Source organism: Bactrocera tryoni, unplaced genomic scaffold, assembly GCF_016617805.1.
Source record: "Bactrocera tryoni isolate S06 unplaced genomic scaffold, CSIRO_BtryS06_freeze2 scaffold_926, whole genome shotgun sequence".
NCBI lineage: Eukaryota > Metazoa > Arthropoda > Insecta > Diptera > Tephritidae > Bactrocera > Bactrocera tryoni.
The window spans coordinates 219,082-243,565 of NW_024396573.1; the positions used below are offsets into that span (position 1 = coordinate 219,082).

The window sequence follows — 24,484 nt, forward strand, 5'->3', positions numbered from 1 at the left end:
CAGTCCGCGCAATAGAGGAGACTTAAATGTCTTGTCCCTCCCACGAAGTAATACCTAGCCGGTGGTTCCGTGGGAGAGTCCTGAGTTGGGAGTAGGTTAGGTTTAGCGGATTAAAGTTCCGCACTTCGGCTTTCGCTGCTATAAAAAACTATTAAAAAAATATATATATATATATATATATATATATATATGTATGCCATACATACCTAAATATATAAATTAATTTTGATAGCCTACCTTAAGCAGGACTATTTGAAAATATAAAATAAAAACAGAAACAAAATATACATACACCCAACTCTTTTTTACACGGATTTGAAGTTACACTGTAATCTAGTCTGGTTTCAAAGTCACTGTCTTGTAATTATGTTTGTTTTTACTATACTTAGCACCATTGCTGAAATGAACATACAGTAACTGTAACTGGAAAATCCCCTTATTCGAAAACATTTCCATACACATTTTGTTCGCAAGATATTTACATTGCTGAAATGGATATCTCCAACGATGATACCGACTTTAGTCCAGTTCGTCGTAAACAATTGCTATTGTTATTATTACATTTTACTTCTTCTTAATTTTCGTAGACACCGCTTACGCGTTTATAGCGCGATGATACCGACTTTAGTCCAGTTCGTCGTAAACAATTGCTATTGTTATTATTACATTTTACTTCTTCTTAATTGGCGTAGACACCGCTTACGCGTTTATAGCCGAGTTAGCAACAGAGCGCCAATTGGATATTCCAAGCGTAGCCAGGTCCTTCTCCACTTGGTCCTTCCAACAGAGTGGAGGTCTTCCTCGTCCTCTGCTTCCCCTGGCGTTTGCAGCGTCGAATACTTTCAGAGCTGAAGTGTTTTCGTCCATCCGGACAACATGACCTAGCCAGCGTAGCTGCTGTCTTTTAATTAGCTGAACTATGTCAATGTCGTCATATACATATCTCATACAGCTCATCGTTCCATCGAATGCGATATTCGCCGTGGCCAACGCGCAAAGGACCGTAAATCTTTCGAAGAACTTTTCTCTCGAAAACTCGCAACGTCGACTCATCCGTTGTTGACATCGTCCAAGACTCTGCACCATATAGCAGGACGGGAATTATGAGTGACTTATAGAGTTTGGTTTTTGTTCGTCGAGAGAGGACTTTACCTCTCACTTGCCTACTCAGTCCAAAGTAGCACCTGTTGGCAAGAGTTATCCTGCGCTGGATTTCCAGGCTGACATTGTTGGTGGTGTTTACACTGGTTTATTTTACACGGATTTGAAGTTACACGGTTGAAAAAAAAAATTTGTTGTAAGAAATTTGTAATCTATCTAATATGGTTTCAAAAACACTGTCTTGTAATTATGTTTGTTTTTATAATTATGTAGCTATGTAAATATTTTTTCCTTATTTCTATTTTAATTTTTCTGTTCTTAATTCTGGATTAACAGATTTCTTTTGTTGTTTGCTTAATCTACCTATTTTTCACCTGTATGAATTATGTATTTTAAGTTTTAATGCTGAATAAAATGCCATATAAACATACAATTTGTATGCACATCTCAAATTTTATAGTTTTCAACATTTTTTACACGGTTTTTCGAAGTAAATATAGTACTTTATTTCATCTTACACGTACACGACATAAAACGTATCCCCCATTTTACTATAGGAAACGCCTCTTTTCTGAGGAACGTATCTACCGTGTAAAGAAAGAGTTGGGTGTACATATGTGACCTGGTCTACGAAAAGGGGGCTTAGGTGTCAAAAAAAAAGGAGAACAATTAATGAGATAACGAGAAACTGCCAATTATTTTTAACAGCTGCAAACATATTTCCTTTTTTTCTAAAAATATATACATACATACATAAATGCATAATAGCCTTGACAGACGGCAGCGTTAATCCGGATTAACTGCGCACTTAATCAGATCCAAATTTGTAGGTGACAGACGGCAGGTATGCGAGTTTGAAACTCTCATAAACAGCTCATTGTCCTTTTTATAATATTTTCAATGAAAATTGATAGAAGATAAACATTACGGTTGTTAGCCGACCAATTTTTACCAAACCATTTTTTATTACAAAAACATATCAACACATTATTTTTAAAACTGCATCATAACATAGAAGTTTTATTGATATTATATTGAGAATTTGATAAACAGCTGTCAGGGTTGCTTGTATTTCATTCACAATAGATGAAAATTTGCCATTTTTAACAATGTTGCCAACGAAAATCTCACAAACTCCCTAAAATTTTGAGAGTTATTTTTGGATTCAGCAACGGAGTTAGCTGTGGTAACTCCTGAATTAATCCCAAAAAATGCAATTAATCTGGTTTAACGCTGCCGTCTGTCAATGCTATAAGGAACATACCTCCACATCACTTACCTCAACATCACTTATTTCGTATTTGCGCTCTTTTCGCAGTGCGAACATACATACATATGTATATATGAACATTTATATATAAGGACAACGATATATCGGGTGATTTTTTAAGAGCTTGATAACTTTTTAAAAAAAAAAAACGCATAAAATTTGCAAAATCTCATCGGTTCTTTATTTGAAACGTTAGATTGGTTCATGACATTTACTTTTTGAAGATAATTTCATTTAAATGTTGACCGCGGCTGCGTCTTAGGTGGTCCATTCGGAAAGTCCAATTTTGGGCAACTTTTTCGAGCATTTCGGCCAGAATAGCCCGAATTTCTTCGGAAATGTTGTCTTCCAAAGCTGGAATAGTTGCTGGCTTATTTCTGTAGACTTTAGACTTGACGTAGCCCCACAAAAAATAGTCTAAAGGCGTTAAATCGCATGATCTTGGTGGCCAACTGCCCATGCATCCCGAAAAATGCACTGTTTGGTGTGGTTTGTACGCTGGTGGAATCATTGGACCGTATTTTTTCAAAGATGCTGTTGGACGCAACGTTACGGTGAATGGCGATCGCTATCGTTCGATGCTAACAAACTTTTTGTTGCCAAAAATGGAAGGACTGAACTTGGTTGACATGTGGTTTCAACAAGATGGCGCTACATGCCACACAGCTCGCGATTCTATGGCCATTTTGAGGGAAAACTTCGGAGAACAATTCATCTCAAGAAATGGACCCGTAAGTTGGCCACCAAGATCATGCGATTTAACGCCTTTAGACTATTTTTTGTGGGGCTACGTCAAGTCTAAAGTCTACAGAAATAAGCCAGCAACTATTCCAGCTTTGGAAGACAACATTTCCGAAGAAATTCGGGCTATTCCGGCCGAAATGCTCGAAAAAGTTGCCCAAAATTGGACTTTCGAATGGACCACCTAAGACGCAGCCGCGGTCAACATTTAAATGAAATTATCTTCAAAAAGTAAATGTCATGAACCAATCTAACGTTTCAAATAAAGAACCGATGAGATTTTGCAAATTTTATGCGTTTTTTAAAAAGTTATCAAGCTCTTAAAAAATCACCCGATATAATCCGCCTATATCGTACCCTACACTGAGTACTGGCAAATTATTAAAAAAAACAAAAATTAATTAATCCTAAAATTCAAAGTAATTTTAAAATTCACTTACGATACGGCGGTAAAATGAAATCAAATTTTCGTAATTTTAATTAAAAGCAATAATCAAATCGCGGGTAAACTGTGAACGCACGTATTCAAATATTCATTGCATAAAAAAAGCGCATTGGTCTCTTCAATGAGTTCTCAATTGCACAAAACACAAGTATATACGTATGTACAGACAAGTCCACGTATTAGGGTGGATCTAAATAGGATGTAAAGGGTCAATATATTAAAAGTGCGGATATTTTCAAACTTAGAACTAAAATAAAATAAATATAAATAATATTATTTTGCAAATAAATAGAAACGGTAATAATAACACGAAATTACGTACTCGTTTTTTACCAACTTAAACTGAAAATAAATACTGTTTTACCTAAAAAAGTTCCAAGCAATATTCTATTGCCTTATTCAAATCATTTACACTGAGAAAAGATTTAATTATTTTTACACACATCTATCTTCTATCTATATAAATAAAAATGAATTGTTGTTCGTTGGTCTGATTAAAACTCGAGAACGGCTGGACCGATTGAACTGATTTTGGTTTTAAAATGTTTGTCGTAGTCCAGGGTAGGCCTAAACGGTGAGCAAAAAAACAAAAACAATAATAAAAACAATAAATAAACTCACATCTATATATATAAAAGAAAGTTGTTGTTAGTTACACCATTTATAACTGAAGAACGGCTAAACCGATTTGGCTGAAAATTGGAGGGGAGGTAGCTTAGAACCAGGGTAAGGACAAGGATACCTTCTATCTCTTTATGGCAAAATTTAATACAACTCATAAATACAAAAATTATATTTTAAATCATAAGCATGTTTTCAAAATTCATGTTTGTAGGAATTATTTGAATATATGCGTACAATTTTAAACAGAATCTTCTTAAAAAAAAATAAAATAAAAAAAAAAATAATAATAATAATAATACAATTGCTAAATATTTGGAATAGAAGAAAAGAACTGCAACCAACTACGCAGTGAAATAGAGTATAAATGGCTCAGTAATCAGTCGTTGAGTATGTATTACACCACGTGCCTCCCAAAAGACTGATGTCATAACTTTTCCAGTCGCCTTTTTCGTTTCCACGCCTGATAGCACAGCCAGTGAAAAGCGCTACTGCCTTCCTTCCTTTTCCTTCCTCATCGGCAAAATGTGTGCACAGTGAAAAAAGGGGTAAAAACCCAGAAATCAGCCATCTTTGTTTGTTTACATTTGAACAATGTTGCCATTGCCCAATACGCATATACATATAGTTTTGTACACATCTATGTTTTCAATTACTATTTTTTACAATATAAAATATCAAAACTGAAAACAAACTATTAAAAATAGTTTACATATTTATAAATAATAGCATTCGACTTATGAAAATTTCAAACATATTGAACAGATGGAATTATAAAAGTTGATAATTACTACAGTGAATCGATATTGGCAACCCTGCGTTGTGAGAGAGCAATCAGCTGACACGTTTCCACGGCAAAAATCCAAATGTCGTGAATTCTCACGTCATCCCACGTCAAAGAGAGAAGGGAGTAGCGTTTTTCACTGTGCAGTTACATTGCGCGCCCATAAGATAGGTTGTGCCAGCTGACACGAGCCACGATCCTACGTTTTTCACTGGCTGTGCTATGAGGAGTCCACTAGAATGACTGTCGATTGAGCTCCAGTGGGAAATGATGGAGCTATGTTTCTATCACTGACGAAAAATTTCGGTTCCATTACGATTAAAGAACACTCAAATACTTCTCAGAATCAGTTATTCGTTGTTTTTGTTGGATTACGAACTTGCGAGGCACCCACTTTGCACAGTGCTTTCGCCACTTTAAGCTTAGCAAATATCTTTTCATCGGTTGATTACCCTGAGCCCAAATTCAACAGCATTTTCCCCAAAAAAAGCAGTGCTTTATTAACACACGAAATGCTTTATAATCCATTTTTTGTAAACTAACACAAGTAGCTTTACGAAAATGCTATATCTCATTAACTAATAGTTATAATCCAACTAATAGAAATCATATAGATGGTAGTAGTAGTATTATCTATGTATCAGCCACAGTGAAGCGTGGACGGGTCCTCTAGTTTATAATAAAATTGAAATGATGATTGACGACAAAAATTAAAACACACCTGCAGGAGCTACATGCTCAAAACAGGTTGCTCAATATACTGCAGTAGATTTTCCGGCTCACCGATTAAAGATAATTCTAAATCGTTATTAGAAATAAAAAGCCAAAATCTTAACAATTTTTGGACACGGGTCAAAGCGGCACATGACGCCATAGTAGATTCTGAGGATTTAGATCTGCCACATAATTTTAAATCATCGCCTTACGATATTTACGAAAACTGCTTAAACCAATATTGCACCTACTCCACATCCGAGAGTAGAGCTGCCACAAATAGACACACAAAAGGCAAGTTGAGGCATCCACCTCGAGGTGCTCGCATATGACACAGAAATATTTTATGGAGGTTATGAAGAATGGCCGGTCTTCTGGGACATGTTTACAGCCGTTTACATCAACCATCCGCAACTTTCAAAAGCACAAAAGTTGTATCGCTTCCGATACAAAACTAAAGGTCAAGCAGGCATAATAGTAAAACAGTTCGATCTTTATGACGAAAATTTCAATGTGGCTTGGGATGCTCTAAAAGCGAGATACGAAAACGAAAGAGTACTGGTCGATAATCAAGTAACGACACTAATGAACTTACCAAAAATTAAGAAAGAAAAAACAAGTGTAGAATTCATCAAACCAGAATTCACTGTTTCAAATTGATTTATTTATTTGGTAGGTGCAAAACTGGAACAACGTAGTTTTTTCCATTTCATCTCCTTCAAAGTAATCCCCTCCAGCTGCAATACACTTATGCCAACGAATTTTCCAATCATCATAGCACTCCGTCTGGATTGCATCCAATACAGTACGTAAAGGTGCTAATAAACTAATATGTGCAAAAAAAATACCCAAAAATAATTGTGTTGAGGCAATTGTTTACAGAAGTGAGATTCTCGAAAAGTTATTAAATTCAGTTTCCGGAGAAGCCTGCAATTCGCGTAGCGATTCACGCTTAATGGTTTTAATTGACTCAAAATGGTTTCTCCGGAGCTTTGGGCGGTCGGAAGGAATTCGGAGTGCACCACCACTTGATAATCGAAGAAAACTATCAGCATAACCTTGAATTTCGGCTTACCTTTGCCACGATATTCGGCCGACCGGTAAGCATTGTTTTGCAGAGGTTAACCCGACGATGTTTTTCGAAAAACTTGAGTGATTTAGAAACAATCGTGGCCGTCCTGAACGTGGTACGTCGTCAACGCGTTCACACACCCTCTTGGAATAATTTGTACCAATCAAAAACACTTGCTCACGACCAAAAATTATCAGCGAAGAGTTTTTCCAACATTTTGAACATTTCGACACCAGAAATTTGATGCCGCACACGAAATGGAACTTCTTTGTTGAATAATTTCACTTATCGAAAAAATCGCCGTATGCACTTTATGTACTTCCACAAAGTAAGCAGGACTTAAAAAAAACAGACCAAATGGTTTTTTCGGCAAAATCAATTTATTTTATTCAAAATAGTCTCCTTCTGCTTCAAAGCTTCCGCCAGTATACCGGTGCAAGCCGGATGTTGGATTCTGAGAAATTTTCGGTCGTCAGTCAATTTGTGCGAAACAAACCGTGCACACACCTTTCGTAAGCCCAAATGATCGGTCAACATGCCGTAAATCGATGTTTCGGAGATGTTCAATTCCATTTCCATGAATTTCAACGCACAGACGCTAACTTTGATCAAGAAAAAATGTAGAAGCATCATCATCATAGCAACTTTTAATATTACGAAAATGATCACGAAATAAATTTTCATACAATTGCATCAAAAAAACACTTCCCTTAATTGAGATAACAATTAAGCCTGATAAATTAATTGCTTTAGTTCTTCCCTTAATTAAAAATCAAATATTTATCATGAAATCTTAACCTATTTGCCAACAGAGTTGAACGAAAATGCCACTATGGCATGAAAATTAGCTGATTTTAGACATAAACAATTCGATAATAATAATAGGCCAAAATATATTAAAACCTCTTAAAGATATAATTGATAAGAGTAAAGAAGTAGTTATTATTAACCAAAGAGTATTAAAATTTGTTCCCACAATACACGAAATTACTAAAGCCAACCAGCCTAGGAAAAAAGAAAACATGTAATGGATAACCTGTTTCTTCTTCTTTACTGGCGTAGACACCGCTTACGCGATTATAGCCGAGTTAACAACAGCGCGCCAGTCGTTTCTTCTTTTCGCTACGCTACTCCAATTGGATATTCCAAGCGAAGCCAGGTCCTTCTCCACCTGGTCCTTCCAACAAATTCGAGGTCTTCCTCTTCCTCTGCTTCCCCCGGCGGGTACAGCGTCGAATACTTTCAGAGCTGGAGTGTTTTCATCTATTCGGACGACATGACCTAGCCAGCGTAGCCGCTGTCTTCCGAACTATGTCAATGTCGTCGTATATCTCATATAGCTCGTCGTTCCATTGAAGGCGATATTAGCCGTGGCCAACGCGCAAAGGACCATAAAACTTTCGCAGAACCTTTCTCTCGAAAACTCGCAACGTCGACTCATAAGTGGTTGTCATCATCCAAGTCCAGTTCGAAGTAGCACCTGTTGGCAAGAGTTAACCTGCGTTGGATTTCCCGACTGACATTGTTGGTGGTGTTTATGCTGGTTCCAAGATAGGCGAAATTATCTACGACTTCAAAGTTATGACTGTCAACAGTGAAGTGAGAGCCAAGTCGCGAGTGCGACGACTAATTGTTTGATGACAGGAGATACCTCGTCTTGCCCTCGTTAACCGCCAGATCCATTTGGTTAGCTTCCTTGTCCAGTCTGAAGGAAACAGAACTAACGGCGCTGGTGTTGAGGCCGATGATATCAATATAATAAATACGCCAGCAGCTGTACACTCTTATAAAAGATTGTACCTGCTCGATTAAGTTCTGCAGTTCGAATTATTTTCTTCAGCAGCAGCAGTTGAAGAAGTTGCACGGTAGGGAGTCGCCTTGTCTGAAACCTCGTTTGGTATCAAACGGCTCGGAGAGGTCCTTCCCGATCCTTACTGAGCTTTTGGAGTTGCTCAACGTCATCGCGGCATAAAAGCAGCTCCTCTTCGTGCTGTCAAAGGCAGCTTTGAAGTCGACGAAGAGGTGGTGTGTGTCAATTCTCCTTTCACGTGTCTTTTCCAAGGTTTGGCGCATGGTGAATATATGGTCGGTTGTTGATTTTCCAGGTCTAAAGCCACACTGATAAGGTCCAATCAGTTTGTTGACGGTGGGCTTGTGTAGAAGTTCACGCAAATGAGGAAAGTTCTCCATTCACTTGGGAGTGGCCGGAAACGATTATTTTACATGTGGCTCAAGCAGCTCACGACTTCCGGTCCTTGACCAAATATCCTCTGGGTAGCCTAATGGCATAGGTTTGAAGGCGAGCTAAAGTGAGAAGCCGAAACATTCCCTCCACAGGGTTGTGCGCTGGGTTTGGGACCCGCCACGTAAAAAACAGTACCAATGAAAACTAATCGACAGATTCGGATGAGAGACCGCCTTTTAGATGACGGATAACCAGTTGAGTGACTTAAATATCGAGAAGTTAGCTGCACTTTTCTGCGATTTTCAAGATAAAATATTGATGGAGGGTGAAATATTGAGAAATACCAATTGTGTAGAGCACGAAATTAAAACCGTGTCTGAAAAACCGGTTTACTGTAAAATGTGCAGATAACCCCCTGTACGTGAGAAGAAAATTTATGGACAGACGGAATAGTACGTCAAGGCTTCATTAGGAAAATATGTCACCTGATAATGTACTTTATGGATAGTGCCAAAAAAAAAGGATAGTTCAGGGATGGAAAAGTGAAGAATAGTAATACATTACCGAAAGTTAAATCAAATAACAGTAGAAAACAAATTTCCTATTCCTAATATTGAAAGAATATTAGACAAATTGGGTCGAGCTCACCACGATAGATTTTGCAAAGAGTTTTCACCAAGTCCTCCTATTTTGGAAGTTTTTCAAGAATTGTAACGGTTGGTTGAATAATTTTTTTTAAATCAACTCAGTCCATTTCCTTTCCAGACAAACCCTGTACTCACCCAAATAGGAGTGAAACCCAATTCGGCAAAAGTTGATTGCATTTTAAAGCAAAATTTGAACCATATTAATCTTTCCTTAGTGTTACGGAATATTATAGAAAGTTTATTCCGACTACTCAAAGGTGGCTTATCTAACAATAAAGTTTTTAAAAAAGGATGCTACAGTAAAACCTAATAATCCCAATTTCATAACAGCTTTGGAAAAACTTAAAACAATAATAACTGATGCTTCCGTACTCAAGCACCCCGACTTAAAAAAAACATTTTCAGCTGATAACAGACGCTAGCAACTATGTCCTGAGTACAGTCTTGTAGCAAGGCAATCATCCAGTAAAACCTTAAATAACCATGAAAAAAAATTATTCTTAAAATCATTCCAAAGAAGGAGACACTCATAATCATATTGCCTTTCTTAACACAGTTGTTAACCGTTTTAAAACGAAAATAATTCTTACAGATGATAAAACCAAAGACTTTGAATATAAACATAACAAAAAGAAAATATATATTAATACCACTGACTTGGAAACAAATTTCGAACATTTATTAAACAAACATACAGGTACTGAAATTAGACGAGGATAAATACAATATTTTACAACAAAAAATACTACACTTATTCGAAATATACGGAAAGGTGAAAGTTGTAAAATTTTTGTACAATGCAAAGGAAGTAGAAAATGAAGACGAAGTTTACAGAAAAATCCAAAGAAACCATATGAATGAAACGGGACATGTATTCATAAATGAAAATTATGAAAGCTTAAAACGGCTGATATATTATAAACTAAAAGAATGCATACAAAAGTTTATAAATAATGGCTACATTTGTAGTAGATGTAAATACGATCGCAACCGTATTAAATAAAAGTTTAAATTTACAGATATTCCGAATGACACAGAACAAATAATACAATGCATGTGTATACAAATTCCAAATCCCAAATAAGAAATTTTTGGTAAAATTATAACTGATAACGAGTTCAAGAGCGTTAATATAAAAAAAAATCTTAAAACTGAAAACAAAAATTTATATTTCGTTAAGCCAAAAAACCGCACAAGCAATAATGATATTGAAGGAATTAACCCCTCGACGTATCAATTAGCGCAACGAAACCCGCTTCCAACTGTTCGCACACAACTTGCACTAAACAAACCAGTTTTGATGCTTATAAACAGTCGCACGTTTGTTTTACAAATTTACAAAAAATAAAAAATAGTTAAACATAAAATATAAAATGAGTAAGGCTGTAGATTTTTTAAATAATAGCTATCATTCTGTTACAAGATATAAACCAATCGATGTTGAATATGGGAATTGTAAAATATTTATGAAAATATTTTAAAATTTAAATCAAATTATCTTTAAAAAAGAATTAAAAGGAGAGAAATATTTATGGACAATAGGAAATATGGATAAATTAAAAACTATGAATCTTTACGGCATAAACACGAACGTAAGTTTAGATTTAATAATTTACAAAATATACATAGTTCAAAGATAAAAAGGCAATTGAAATTTGAAGGAAAACATCAAAATCTTGTTTAAATTTATTTAATATTAATATTAAACTCAGGAGTTTTAAATTTAAGGGATGGGGAAATTATGCATGTAAACATGTATACAAAAATTATTTTATGAACAATGTATATGTACATACATAGGTTATTTTTAGGAAATTTCTTTATAAAAAACTAACATATGAAGACAGGCGGATTAATACATACACATAGATCCATAAAAAAGAAAAGCTTTGCAGTAATTCGTTTGTTTTCTATAAGGCTTCACGGTGTGCCGATTCGTGGGATCTTAAAATAATTAGACAACAACGGACAATCTTTCAACACAATGGAGTGTAAATTTGATCATTCTATCTTTAGCGAATGCAAACAAACTGGATGCCCATGCAAGGATATGCCACATAAAGTTGTCCGTGGTAAAAGCATTTATCAATTTATTCAATTGTCCCATCTGTAAGACTCATAGGAATTCGTGGCAGCAATACATTTTCACCTCGGAACGCGCTATTCAAAATGAAGGGTTGGATAATGTATTTCATACATTTTTTCATGACAAATTACAAAGTAAACGGAGATTCAACCTTCAGTTGTAAATAATGCGGTGGCTTAAGGATTTTTTTGCTCAAAATAAAAGTCACTTTTAGATCAAAATGTCGTGTTGTAATTAAAGAAAGAATTTAGTTCAGGTTTAATTTAATAAATAATCATTACTTATGGTTTTAATTTTTTTATTAAAAAATAATCATTATTTATGACTTTATTTTTATTTTTTTTTGCTCTAAACTAATAATTATTTATGGTTTATTATAGAATTCATCATTACCGGTAATAATTGTAAAATTCAATGCATAATCAATATTGCGTGATTGAAATAAAACTTATAATGACTACGGGTCCCTGTTTTAAACAAGCGTTGATTTCATCAGCGTACGTTGAACGTGGAATAACGGAAATTGTGTCTGAAATCACCTGAAAGGAGTAACAGAGAGCCGTCAAATAATTTGTCGTTGTTTTTTTATATCATTCAATGCCCTATACAATGCCTCGAACGAATGTTTTTGCCATAGTGCATTCATGCCAAATGATCTTTAATGACAGCTAAATTCTGTATCTCAGTAGTTGAACCTAGTGCATCAAAAACAAAAAGAACTGACAGCATAATGGGGTCGTAAATTGTTTTTTGTTCATCATTAAGTAGTGGAAAATTGTGAAACAGTCCAATTCGACAATGTGATACTGCAGTTTACGATTTACATACATACTATGTACACACATACATATATCTGTGTTGTTTATACACTTCGATTTTGTGACTCCACTTGAACTAGAATTGTATAGTATGTATGTACATATTTCGCAAAAAAATTATTAATGTGTACAAAAAAAATTGGTCTGAAAATTGGTTAAAAGTATGAAAAATAGATGTTGGCCGATTCTTAGACTTACACTTACCGCCATGCACAACTTACCATTCAAAACTTTCAAGTATTGCGCATATTTGGCAACACTTAAAATCGGTACCTTTTGGGGTATTGAATTTTATTTTATTCGAAATAAGTTAGTATCTTGTTCCCCTGCGAATGGTAGGCACCTTGTCGTGGTGCAGGGGCTTAAACCGCAGCACAGCACAGCATCTCTCAGCCATCGAAGATGATGCGGCAGAGCATCGCCCCCGGTGGCTGACGGAGGCTGCATGTGCACAGTGACCAAGAGCTACCACCTCCTAATCCAGGGTGTTATGCGACCCGTGCCTATTGGATGATTTGCAGCCAGGAGGTAAATTCGGCTGTATTCACACGGAGCCTTCCCAACACCGGGCCGCCTTGGGAAGTAACGGTGGCCTTACTGCGTCAAGGGGCTCTGGCGCAGCGGACTTTTAGACTCCCCTTCTTTAAGACTAGACCGGGAGGCTTACAACACGAGCCGAACGGTCGTAAGAACAAGATGGATCAACAACAACAACCACAAAAACAACAACAACAACGGCAACGACCAAAGCAACGACAATCAAAATGGCGGACACGGACAGCAGCAGCAATAGTACCGCAAGCAAGAGTGGCCCAGGGGCTAAGCGAAAGTTTAGCTTCCTGGACGCCCTGTCGCCGGAAGAGCGTGCACTCTTTGAAGAGCACGCGCGCGACGACGACGACGATGTGCCCTCTTGCAGCGGCACTCAGCGCAGCGCGTCAACAGCAATTCGCGCAAACGCTACCCCCACAACCTCCTCGAGCAGGATCGACTGCGGAGAGGAGGGTGGTTTCACGAAAGTGGAATCAAGGGGTGAACGTAAAAGAAGACGGCAACGAGGGAACATTCCTTGTACCCCGGAGCCAGGACGGCCAGGAGGTCATGACGACCCACGTAGAGCGGGAATGAGTGGAGCCACTCTTAAGTGGTACCTAAGATTCCTTGAGGACGGTATGACCCCGGTGTCAGCCGAAAGGCGGGCTCTGGGTAGGAGCAGTGGGAAAGACCCCTCTCCTAACAATGCAAGACGCACAGGTACCAACGGTGGATCGGCCGCGACAAAACGCAGGAACCGAAGGCGTCGTCGTGCTAAAGCAGCCTCGTTGGAGGAACGGAGCGCAGCAGGGCCGGCGACCCAAGAGGCACCTAGTCGATCAGAGAAAAGGAAGGGTGGCCAAAAAACGCCTCAGGTGCCACCAAAGCCCAAGAGAATATGGGAAGATAAACCACAGGAGGCCAGTGGTAAGCGCTCCAACCCCAACCAGCAGCCAATAAGTACCGCGAGCCGTAAATACTCAGAGGCTGTAAGTAGCATTCGAATGGCAGTGGTGCCCCGTAATTACCCGGCGGAGGCCCTAGGGCCTGAGCAACTTACAGCCCTCCAGGACTGCCTGGTAAAGGCCCTGTCTATCGGCTACAGGTTCACTGGCGCCTTTAACGGCATTTTCTTCAAGGGCGGCATACTGCTGATCGACTGCCAGGAAGAGAAGTCGGCCACCTGGCTGAAGGAGATCACGCCAAGGCTAGTGGGTTGGAAGGGCCCGGCCCTGTGTGTAAGGAGAGGTGAAGAAATACCGCAACTACACAGCATGGTGGCGTTCTTTCCGAGAAGTGCAGATGATAGCTACGACTTCGCGATCAATCTGGTGAGAAACCAGAACGAAGGTTTAAGTACCTCGGCGTGGAAAGTTGTAGCAAGCAGTGTTGTGGGTTCCGGGTGGAACCTCAGCATCACGATGGACGACGAGTCCTACAAGTATATAAGGCTGAAGGGATTCAGACTGAATTTCCGCTTCGGCAAGATTGTGGTGCGGCCATGGAGGCCCAAGGCTGCGTTCACGAGCCAAGAAGCTAAGACGGGGATGAACGTAGCACCAGCTTCACCCGTAACTCGCCCAGCGGCGCATGAGGCGACTGCAGCTGTGGTTTCGGGTAAGGATAACGAATCCCCCAGCGAACCCATCTCGGCTGGGCAGGCTGCGACCACCGCCGCGGATGCAGACGAGAGCAACGGGCGAGAAGACACGATGCCATCCACCCAGGAGCTTCTGGAAGGGCTGGAGATGCAGGTCGATGAAGGGGACGAAGACGGGGACCTGTCTCTCATGGAACCGATTCTGTAGGCTCCAGCACCGGCATAGAAGTGGCCCAGGTGAACCTACATCACGCATCGGCAGCCTCGGCAGTCATCGTGAAGAGGTTCATCTCGGATAACCTGGGCATCCTTCTAATCCAGGAACCCTGGGTGTTCAAAGGAGAGATAAGAGGCCTCAACATGAGAAGGAGCAAGGTAATCTGGGATCTCTCTAGCGAGAGACCCTGATCTTGTGTAGTCGTTAGAGCCGATATAGACTTTTCTGTATTTCAGAGTTTCTAACGCAAGACCTGGTGGCGGTGCAGGTGAAGGACAAGGAAGGATCGGACTTCGTCCTTGCATCCGCATACTTTCCGGGAGAGACAGCCACAGCCATTGTGGACGCCTATCATTGTGCCTGTCCATTGAAAGCGACCACCAGCAAACAAGGCTGCCCCTGGTGGTCCAGTAAACTCTCAGCCCTCACACTCAAGGTGCGTAGGCTGTTCAACAAAGCCAAGCGCACAGGCAGCTGGGAGGACTACAAATGGCACCTAACAGCCTACAACAAGGAGATTAGGCTTGCCAAGTCAAACAGTTTCAGGAAATTCTGTGATAGCGTCTCCTCGACCCCGGAGGCAGCTCGACTGCACAAGGCGTTGTCGAAGGGTAAGACGGACACAGTATTATCCCTAAAGAGACAGGACGGGACATATACGACAAGCACCCTAGACTCAACGCTGAAATGGAGCAGGCATTTGGACTTAACGCTGTCCAAAGCAACAAGAGCACTTATGATTTGCAGACGCCTAGCCGGCAGATCATGGGGATGCAAGCCAAACATCATGAGATGGCTGTATACCATGATAGTAAGGCCCATCGTCACCTATGGAGCGGTTGTCTGGGTCACCAAAGCAGCACAGTCCTCTGTGATTCAGAGACTATCAAAGCTGCAAAGACTTGCATGTGTCTGTGCTTCGGGGGCAATGCGAACATGCCCCACAGTGGCACTGGAAGTCTTATTAGAGCTCACACCGCTGCATAAGGTGATCAAGCTAGCAGCAAAGCACACCATGCTGCTAATGTCAGCAGAAGGCTGCGGGAGAGGGAAGATAATGTCCTCCAGACAGATGGACGCTCTAGCGGAGAGCACACCGCTGGCCCTCCTCCCAAGAGACGGCACAACAAGGAAAATAAACTTCAAAAAGCATTTCAAAGTAACTCTAGGCAGTAAGAAGGAGTGGAACGATTCCACGCTGGAAAGACTGCTGGAAGACAGTACCATTCAGTGGTACACAGATGGCTCGAAAACACCGGAAGGCATTGGGGCAGGTATTGCGGGTCCGCGAACCAAGCTATCCATACCTATGGGCTGCTTCCCAAGCATCTTCCAGGCTGAAGTTCTTGCCATAAGTCAGTGCGCTGAAATCAACCTCAGCCGCAACTATCGTAACCAGCGCATAGCTATTCTCAGCGATAGTCAAGCGGCACTAAAAGCGATCTCATCGTACGAGACCAAATCGCTTTTAGTAGAAGAATGCATAGGAAGGCTAAACCGCCTGTCCCTGTGCAACCGGGTGCACCTAATTTGGGTACCAGGGCATAAGGGAGTAGAAGGGAACGAGAAGGCTGACGAGCTGGCCCGCACGGCGGCAGCGTCCAAGATGTGGGGACCAGAGCCGTTCGTAGCAGCAGGACCCCACATTCTTAAGGAGCTGCTCCGCACGGAGGAGAGAGAGCGGCACTGGCGGCAGGCAGCAAGTATGCGCCACGCCAAGCTGCTCCTAGGAGGATATAACCTCTCCAGGTTTAAGGAATTAATTAACCTCCCCCGTGAGAAATTCCGAATCCTCGTCGCAGTCTACACAGGGCACTGCAAGCTCAGGAAGCACCTGTCCAACATGGGCATGGTCTCCTGTGCTAACTGCCGGTTCTGCGACCTGGAACAGGAAACACTAGCACACCTTATCCTAGATTGCACAGCAATCTGTGGAAAAAGGCTTAAGGCCCTGGATTCCATCTTTATCAGCAGGGATCACATCACCTCACTAGCGCCCGGCAAACTACTGGAATTTTTCAGACTGCTGGGGCTTTGGGAGGTCATGTGATACAGGAGAGGGCACAATAGACCCAAGGTCGCGGTGCAGAACCTCAATAATATTCTTATCTATCTTATCTTATCTTGTACCTTGTTATTTATCAAAATTTTTATTATAAATTAAAAACAAAACTGAAGGTGTATATAGACTAGACATTTGAAAGTTTGTGAGCTTTACAAAATAAACTGCCTGCGATGAAAAAATTATAGTTTTAAATTTAATTTGATTTCATATATACTATAATTGAAATTAATGTTTTCTCATATTTTTTTAATTTAAAGACAAAGTTTAGTGGCGTTATTACTTTAAAAACAATAAAATGGCCGCTTTATATACACAAAGAAAAGCTATTTTGTGCTTTACTCACTCACTCAAACGTAGTAAAATAAAAGACCATAATTATAATTAAATAATATACATTAATTTGATTGTGCTTACTAAAAACGTAAAACAAATCCCGAAAAAACGAGAAAGTCCGAAAAAATTCTAAGAAATGAGAGGAGTAAGTTGCGCGTGGCCGCTGGTGTATCCAATAAGCACACCAAATTTCTCCTAAGTCGGTCCAGTCTTTCGTTAAAGTATTGCAACAAACACCGTGGCACGAGAATTTTATGAGATATTATATAAGTATACGTAGAGCATAAGTTTTGTTATCCTTACATTTCTTAGTTTATTATTAAGATATTTCTTGCAATTTTAAATAGTGTGAGAAACTTTGGTAATAATCTGATATTCCACATTGTACTAAAGAATTAACTGTAAGTAATAAATAGTAATAAATTCACACAGTAAATGTGTTGATACGATCGCGTCTTGAAGTAGCCAGGGCGCGAATGGACAATATATTTGACTTGCAATCCATGGCAGAAACAAATTGTTTGCAGATTATTAGAAATATAACTTTATACGGTCATTTTTTCGCATCGAAGAAAAATATTTTTCGTGTCCAATCATGTTTCGAAAAGAATTGACATTAGAAGGGGGACAAATTGTGGTACGTATGCATAAAGATGAAAAATCATATGCAGATATAGGAAAATATATCGGCAGGAGTAAAGCAACGGTACAAAAGGTAATACAATATTTCAAAAAGAGGAAAAGCCGCCCTAAGAAGCTGATTGAAAAAAATAAACTACTTATAAGGAGAACAATAGAGGAAAATCCATTCATAAGGGCTCCGAATATATCTACTGCATTGGAAACATCTTTAAAAACCATTGTTTCAAAGGATACAGAGCGCAGATCAATAAAAAGAAATATATTAAGCCGTACAATCCTAGGAAAAATTCCTTTGTTAGGGAAGATAATAAACAGCTGGAGTTTGCTAAATCATATAAACTCAGAGGATTTGATGTCTGGGACAATATTTTTTTTTCCGACAAATCAAAATATAACATTTTTGGATATGATAAACGACTTATGATGTGGATTGCCTGGGGGAATTTATTTACAGCAGGACAACGATCCCAAACGTACCGCACAACGACTACGTTATAAACAACTTCACAGTGCCCAGATCGCAATGTCTTCGAAGTGGTAGGGTATCAAGATTTATATAAAATTGATTTAAATTGATCGAGTAGTTGTTGAGCTATGGGATTCCACCAAAAAGTGGGAGGTGCCACTGCCATCGACATACCGGTTCATGTGTAGCCCTCCCATTTCTGTAACTAACCTCTGTATGGGATTGGGCCATGATCTAATTTTATCCATTTATCCACTTAGTTGTAGTTTATAATATTTATTAAACGTAATAAGAGACAGTGCCCAGGCGACTATTCAAAAAAATATTTATCAATGATGCCCCTCTCTAATATGGTCTTTTATGTGATAGTTTGTAGCTTGGTTAAATCACTTCTCTGTGCTTAACCGTATTTTGTGACAATGTGTACAAAGTTTCATAAAGCTGTTTGTGATTATGTAATATTGTAGTCGCTATTTGGATTTGATATGATGCTTTGAATCTTGACATGCGTAGCAAATAAAAACAAAATGCTTTTAGATCAATAAAATATGAAACTAATTTCAACATGTTTGGTTACAATATAAAATATTCAAACTTAATTTGAAGTGAATACATTTTTATTAAAACTTAAAAATCTATACATTTTACAATTTAACATAAAATAAAGTATAACTTGATTCATTAAATTTAAGTTAGTTTTTACAAACCCTTACAGATATTTTTTTCCTAGACTTTATAAAATATTATAATATATTAATAATTGACGTTAAGCTACCTTTTGTAGATGATACTAAGCAATGATTAGATAGATGAATCGTTGCGGTTACTCGAAAGAATATACGGTGTTAAATGTATAACAAAAATATAAGAAACAATCATACTTCAATATTAAACTTCTGCAATTACGTTTTAAGTAAAAATCCTAGGTTGAAATGGGTATGATCGGGATGTTTTCGATGTTAAGGATTAAGAATATGTATATATTTGTCGCTGACTAATGGTTTTTGAGATATTTGCATTTAAAATTCATTTTATATCCACTAACGCTAGACTAATTATTCATACAATAACAAAGGCTTGCATGCAAACAAAAAGTACTTATTTTGCAAACGAAGAAACGACGGCACTCCGGTGTTGGACCGACTAGGGTTATTTTTTTGAAGCGTCGTCAACTCAAAAAGGAGCTCTTCGTGAAAAAACTGGTTTATTTTTGCGAAGGCCGCCAACGCTAAAATCAACAAAGCAGAAAAGAATTCTACGCGAAATTAGGTTTCTTTATTTTTATTTTTTGGTTCCTTCCCAAACTTTGTGGATAAGGTAACGCCGATATTTGTTAGAATGCAAACCCATTTTTGTGTGGAAAATAAAATAAAAGTTGAATATTGAATTAAAAGTTCTTTTGCACTATTGAATATAAAATAAGCGTGAATTGTTAATGGATATAAAAGTTAAAAAAACACGTACTTAAAATATTATGTTGCAAAATATCTCCCTTCCGACTTTTTGTCTTTTGAATTTCGCGTATACTTGTATAAAGTGCTACAGAGCTCGTATCTGGCAATACTATACATCTTTGAAAGGTCTTGACATAATCTACAAAACGACGCTATGCATGATTAGTTCGGATATTGCGTTCAATAGTTATAGACGTGTAAACATGGAGTTCACTAACGCCGAAATTCGCGCTATTTTAAAGTTTTCCTTCGTTAAAGGCAAAACCGCTAGAGGGGGATATTATGAAGTCGCCGTCTAGATGGAAACAAATTATCGAAAGAAACGGCGCATATTTGAACTATATCCGATCACTGTAACACTTTTTATAAAGTATTGAATAAAGAGCAAAAAAGCGGAAGGAAGATATTTGACAGCCTAATATCATCACCAATTTATTAGGTTATCAATAGGTTATGTCAAGACCTTTCAAAGATGTATAATATTGCCAGATACGAGCTCTGTAGCGCTTTATACATAACCGCGAAATTCAAAAGACAAAAAGGCGAAGATATTTTCCAACCTAACAGTTGAATTTTCGAACTTTAAATGCAAATATCACAAAAACCATATAGTATGTTAATCAGAACCACCTATATAACAGGTCAATTGAAAACTCCCCGGTTCGATACACAGATGGCGCTACTAGAATTAAATCCATATGTCTTTTAGTTAGCCCTAACAAAGTGAAGATACTTTTGTTATTGTGCAAAAACTAAATAAAAATTAATTTCGCTTGTTGGTAAAATATTACTTTGTGAAAGGAAAAAATAAAGTTCAAGCAAAGATTTAGCCTGATGACGAGTTTCCGAAGACTACCGCAGGAAAATCAACCATCAAGGATTGTATGCTAAGTAAGTGCTGAAATGAGCATCGAAGACGGTGAACGCAGTGACGCCCAAAAGGGGTTGTTGCTGACGAAAACATCAAAATAGTACACAAAATAATTTTGGATGTCGGTAAATTGAGATTGATTGAAATAGAAGGCACTCTAAATATATCAACTGAACGGATACATGATATCATTTATGAATGTTTCGGTATGAGAGGGCTCTGTGCAAAGTGGATGGAGTTGATAATATGGTGCAGTGTTTGGAGATGTTCGAGCGTAATAAACCCGAATTTTCGCGTCGATATGTGACAATGGATGAAACATCATTTCACTGAAGTACAATCTACAGTTATCCGAGTGCAATGCACACTAAGAACCCGCTCCAAAGAGTGAAAAATTTGGCTGGCAGGTTACGTCGTCTGTATTTTGGGATGCGATGAAAAATGAACGATCATTTGAGGAAAAGGAAAGTGGGGTTTCACCACGCCAATGCACCGGGTCACAAGTCAGTAAAATCGATGGCGAAAAACCATGAATTGGGCCTCGAATTACTTCCACATCCTCAAAAGAATGCTCGCTAGGAAGAAATTTCGTTGGATGAAGAGGTGATCGCCGAAAGGGAGGTCTATTTTGAAACTAACGACAAATCGTACTACCAAAATGATATCGAAAAGTTGAATTTTGCCAAAAAAAAATCTGTTTTACTATGGTTTGCCGGAGACTTCAATTGACCAGTTATGATCTTAGTCTAGAGAGCTTCCTCTATCCGTACATACCCATTTTAACCCCAAATGCGGGAGATGATGTTCTAAAATCTACCCAAAATATAGATATCAACTACAAAAAAAATGTATAGACATATATTAAATAAACAATAAAACTGTTTAAAGATACATACCATAGACACGTGGGGAGCTACGGCGTCTTGGCATCTGTAAACAAAAGCTTCAAACGCCTGGAGACAAAATTCGTGAACTTCATCGTCATCACACTGACTGTATCTTTCTAAATGTTTTATGGCTGTGTTCACATGGCTGCATAAACGAGGTCCAGATTGTCGACTATATTATAAAATATTATGTTACATGTATTTCAATAAATATATTATATACTACCAAATCGATGCTAAACATTGGATGTATGTTCGAACGGCACCAGAGTTTGAGTTGTTTTCCAAACCTTTCAAAAGACGAACTATCACATCATCATAGATGCTATCATCCGCCAATGCAAGAAGATGTGAAAGTGCGATAATTGAACGTTTTCTTACGGCCTGTCGAGGTGATTCTAGTTGAGGAATCAAAGCTTTTAAAATCTGATTGTGAAAAGGGATTAAAAATAATCCAAATCGCGAAAGCAAGTCGGTGAGTATATCCAGTGCTTCAAGTTTTACCGAAACGTCCTCCTAATCAGTTAAATAATTTTATACATTTAAAATAATTTTGATAGTTGAAAACCTAAAAATACTCGTTTATATATGTATATGTAATGGCAGAGACAAATTTTAGAATACGCTATGTCGAATTAGTCGAATACCTAACACCAAACTAATTTTAAAATGATTATTATAAAATCTATTTTCTAATATCTATGTGTTATGTAGTCTATTAATAACAGAGTTTAAAAATTAAAAATGTACATTTATTTTGTCAATACTTTTACATATACTACCAGATACCTTTCATCCGTTCATTTCTCCAGATAACTTGGAATGTTCTTTTAGAGCTTGCTCTGATAAATTTGTAAATAATATCGTTTTGTCTTGTTTGAGTTGCTCTTTTTCTTCAGTTTTGTTTTTTTTTCAATATCATATTAGGCTCCAAAAATATTTATTTTTTATATCAGGTGAATACGGGAAGTGATTAATGGTTAAAATGTGATTTTTTGTGTCAGTCATTTTGCGCGGAACACACCGTGCACACACCTTTCATAAGCCCAAATATTCAGTCAAAATGCGATAAATCGATGTTTAGGAGAGATTCAATTCCATTTCCATGAATTTCAATGATGATTTCGGCTGATTTTTGATAAATTCACGCATAGTTTCGATGGAATTTTCGGTGATCACGGATTTTGATTGGCCCACATGTTGATCGTCATTTATATCCTCACGCCCACTTTGAAAACGTTGAAACCACTCGTGCACTCTGCTACGGGATATGCAATCATCGCCATAAACTTGTTTCATCAATTGAAACGTTTCGGTAAAAGTTTTACCAATTTTAAAACAAAATTTAATCTTGGCTCTTTGTTCGAAGCATATTTCCGCACCGATAACACAAACATACCGACACTTAAAACGCAATAACTTCACTTCCAATCGATGAAATGTCTCACTGGACAATCGATAAAGATAGCAGATTCCAACGCACCAGTCGACATATAGATGGCGCCAGCAGTGGGCGCTGGATTCAAAAAGTCCTGTTTCTTTGGGAACGCCCCTTGAATAACAAAAAAACGTGCTTTTCTGTCCTGTCTTGTCTATTTCATTCGGTGTGGGTTGCGCCATAGCTTAGCATCAGCAACAAAGACGGGTTTGTCGCATTTGTGCGTTGGATGTATGAAAATGCATAAGAAGTTCGACAACAGCTCTTCAAACAAGTCAAAGCTCGAACATGCGTTTTCGTTCCGTCTTGTTCGATGTGGGTTGTCACATATGAAGCTATGGGCAGTTGTCGTATGAGACAAAAAAGAAAACTGTTTTGACTAACCCGATGTGGGTTAAGCCTAAAGGAATATAATACTACTCTCTCCAAGCAGTTCCTGCTTTGATGTTTCCATAGAAACCATCCCTGCAGTCACTTGCTTGGAGCGGAGCTACCTAGGAATATCAGAACATTATTTCAACACGTTGACGAAATTAAACAATACACCGACTAAAGGCACTGAACGCATCAGAAAACAGTAGCTCTAGTTACCGCCTGAACCAAGAGTAACCCTAGCGCAACTTCGTTCTAGGTACTGTAGCAGGTTATACTTCTACTTATCTAGAATAGACAATCCTTGGCCGTATATAAAAAAAAATTCGGCTCCGTTCCGGCTATTTAGACACGCCTAATCACTATTAGTGTAATTAAAAATTGATTTAAAATGCAAAAATACTTATGGAAGACTTGGAATAATATTATTAAAAAACTTGAAGTTTAACCGTTTCTATTAAAGGATTTAAAAATTATGGGATTCAGAACTTTAAGTTTATAAAAATAATCTAATACAAAGTAAATCAAAACAAATTCTATATATAATTATAGTTAGTTTTGACAAATTCTTATTTATCCATGCTTTGTAAATTTTTATTCAACCTGGTAAATTTTATTTGATTTCTTTGTTTCCTCATTGTCTGACTAGCTTTCGAAAATAAACGTTCGGATTAAACTTACATACATATGTATGTACTAACAATTGAAATATTTGAAAGACACTACTTTCAGCGGATTTCCTACTAGCCTTCCAACTGGAGTAAGAAAATATATGGATAACTCATCTGACATATCCAACAAATTGTTTCTGTTTATCTTCCAATGTTTTTCGACCAACGTATGATGAGTAGTCCAAATACTAAAGAAGATTTTAGCGTTATCAGAACTATCTGAAATGTTCATGTCCATCACTCGGCTTCTACAAATACTTATAATTTTTGTGATTTTTATAATAGCTATTGCTAACTAACTATCATATATACTACAATTGAGGGTAGCAAAATTTTTGTGTAGGCATTTGCCATGATGAAATAATCATTTGCAAAACGTCATCGACCAGGCAGATTCAAACTATAGAAACACATGTCAGAGCTTTTAAACCGTTTAGAAATTTAATGAGA

At 38.0% G+C, this 24,484-nt stretch overlaps 1 protein-coding gene across 1 annotated transcript in view; it reads right to left on the bottom strand.

The window, feature by feature from the left end:
- LOC120782087 (cullin-associated NEDD8-dissociated protein 1) overlaps positions 1-24,484 on the bottom strand; it is a 52,120-nt gene that overhangs the window by 18,154 nt on the left and 9,482 nt on the right. Inside the window, exons 2-3 of the mRNA XM_040114237.1 lie at positions 21,780-22,069; positions 21,563-21,725 (exon numbers count right to left, since the gene is read on the bottom strand). Coding sequence (XP_039970171.1) covers positions 21,563-21,725; positions 21,780-22,069 — 453 coding nt within the window. The remainder of the gene's footprint in view (positions 1-21,562; positions 21,726-21,779; positions 22,070-24,484) is intronic.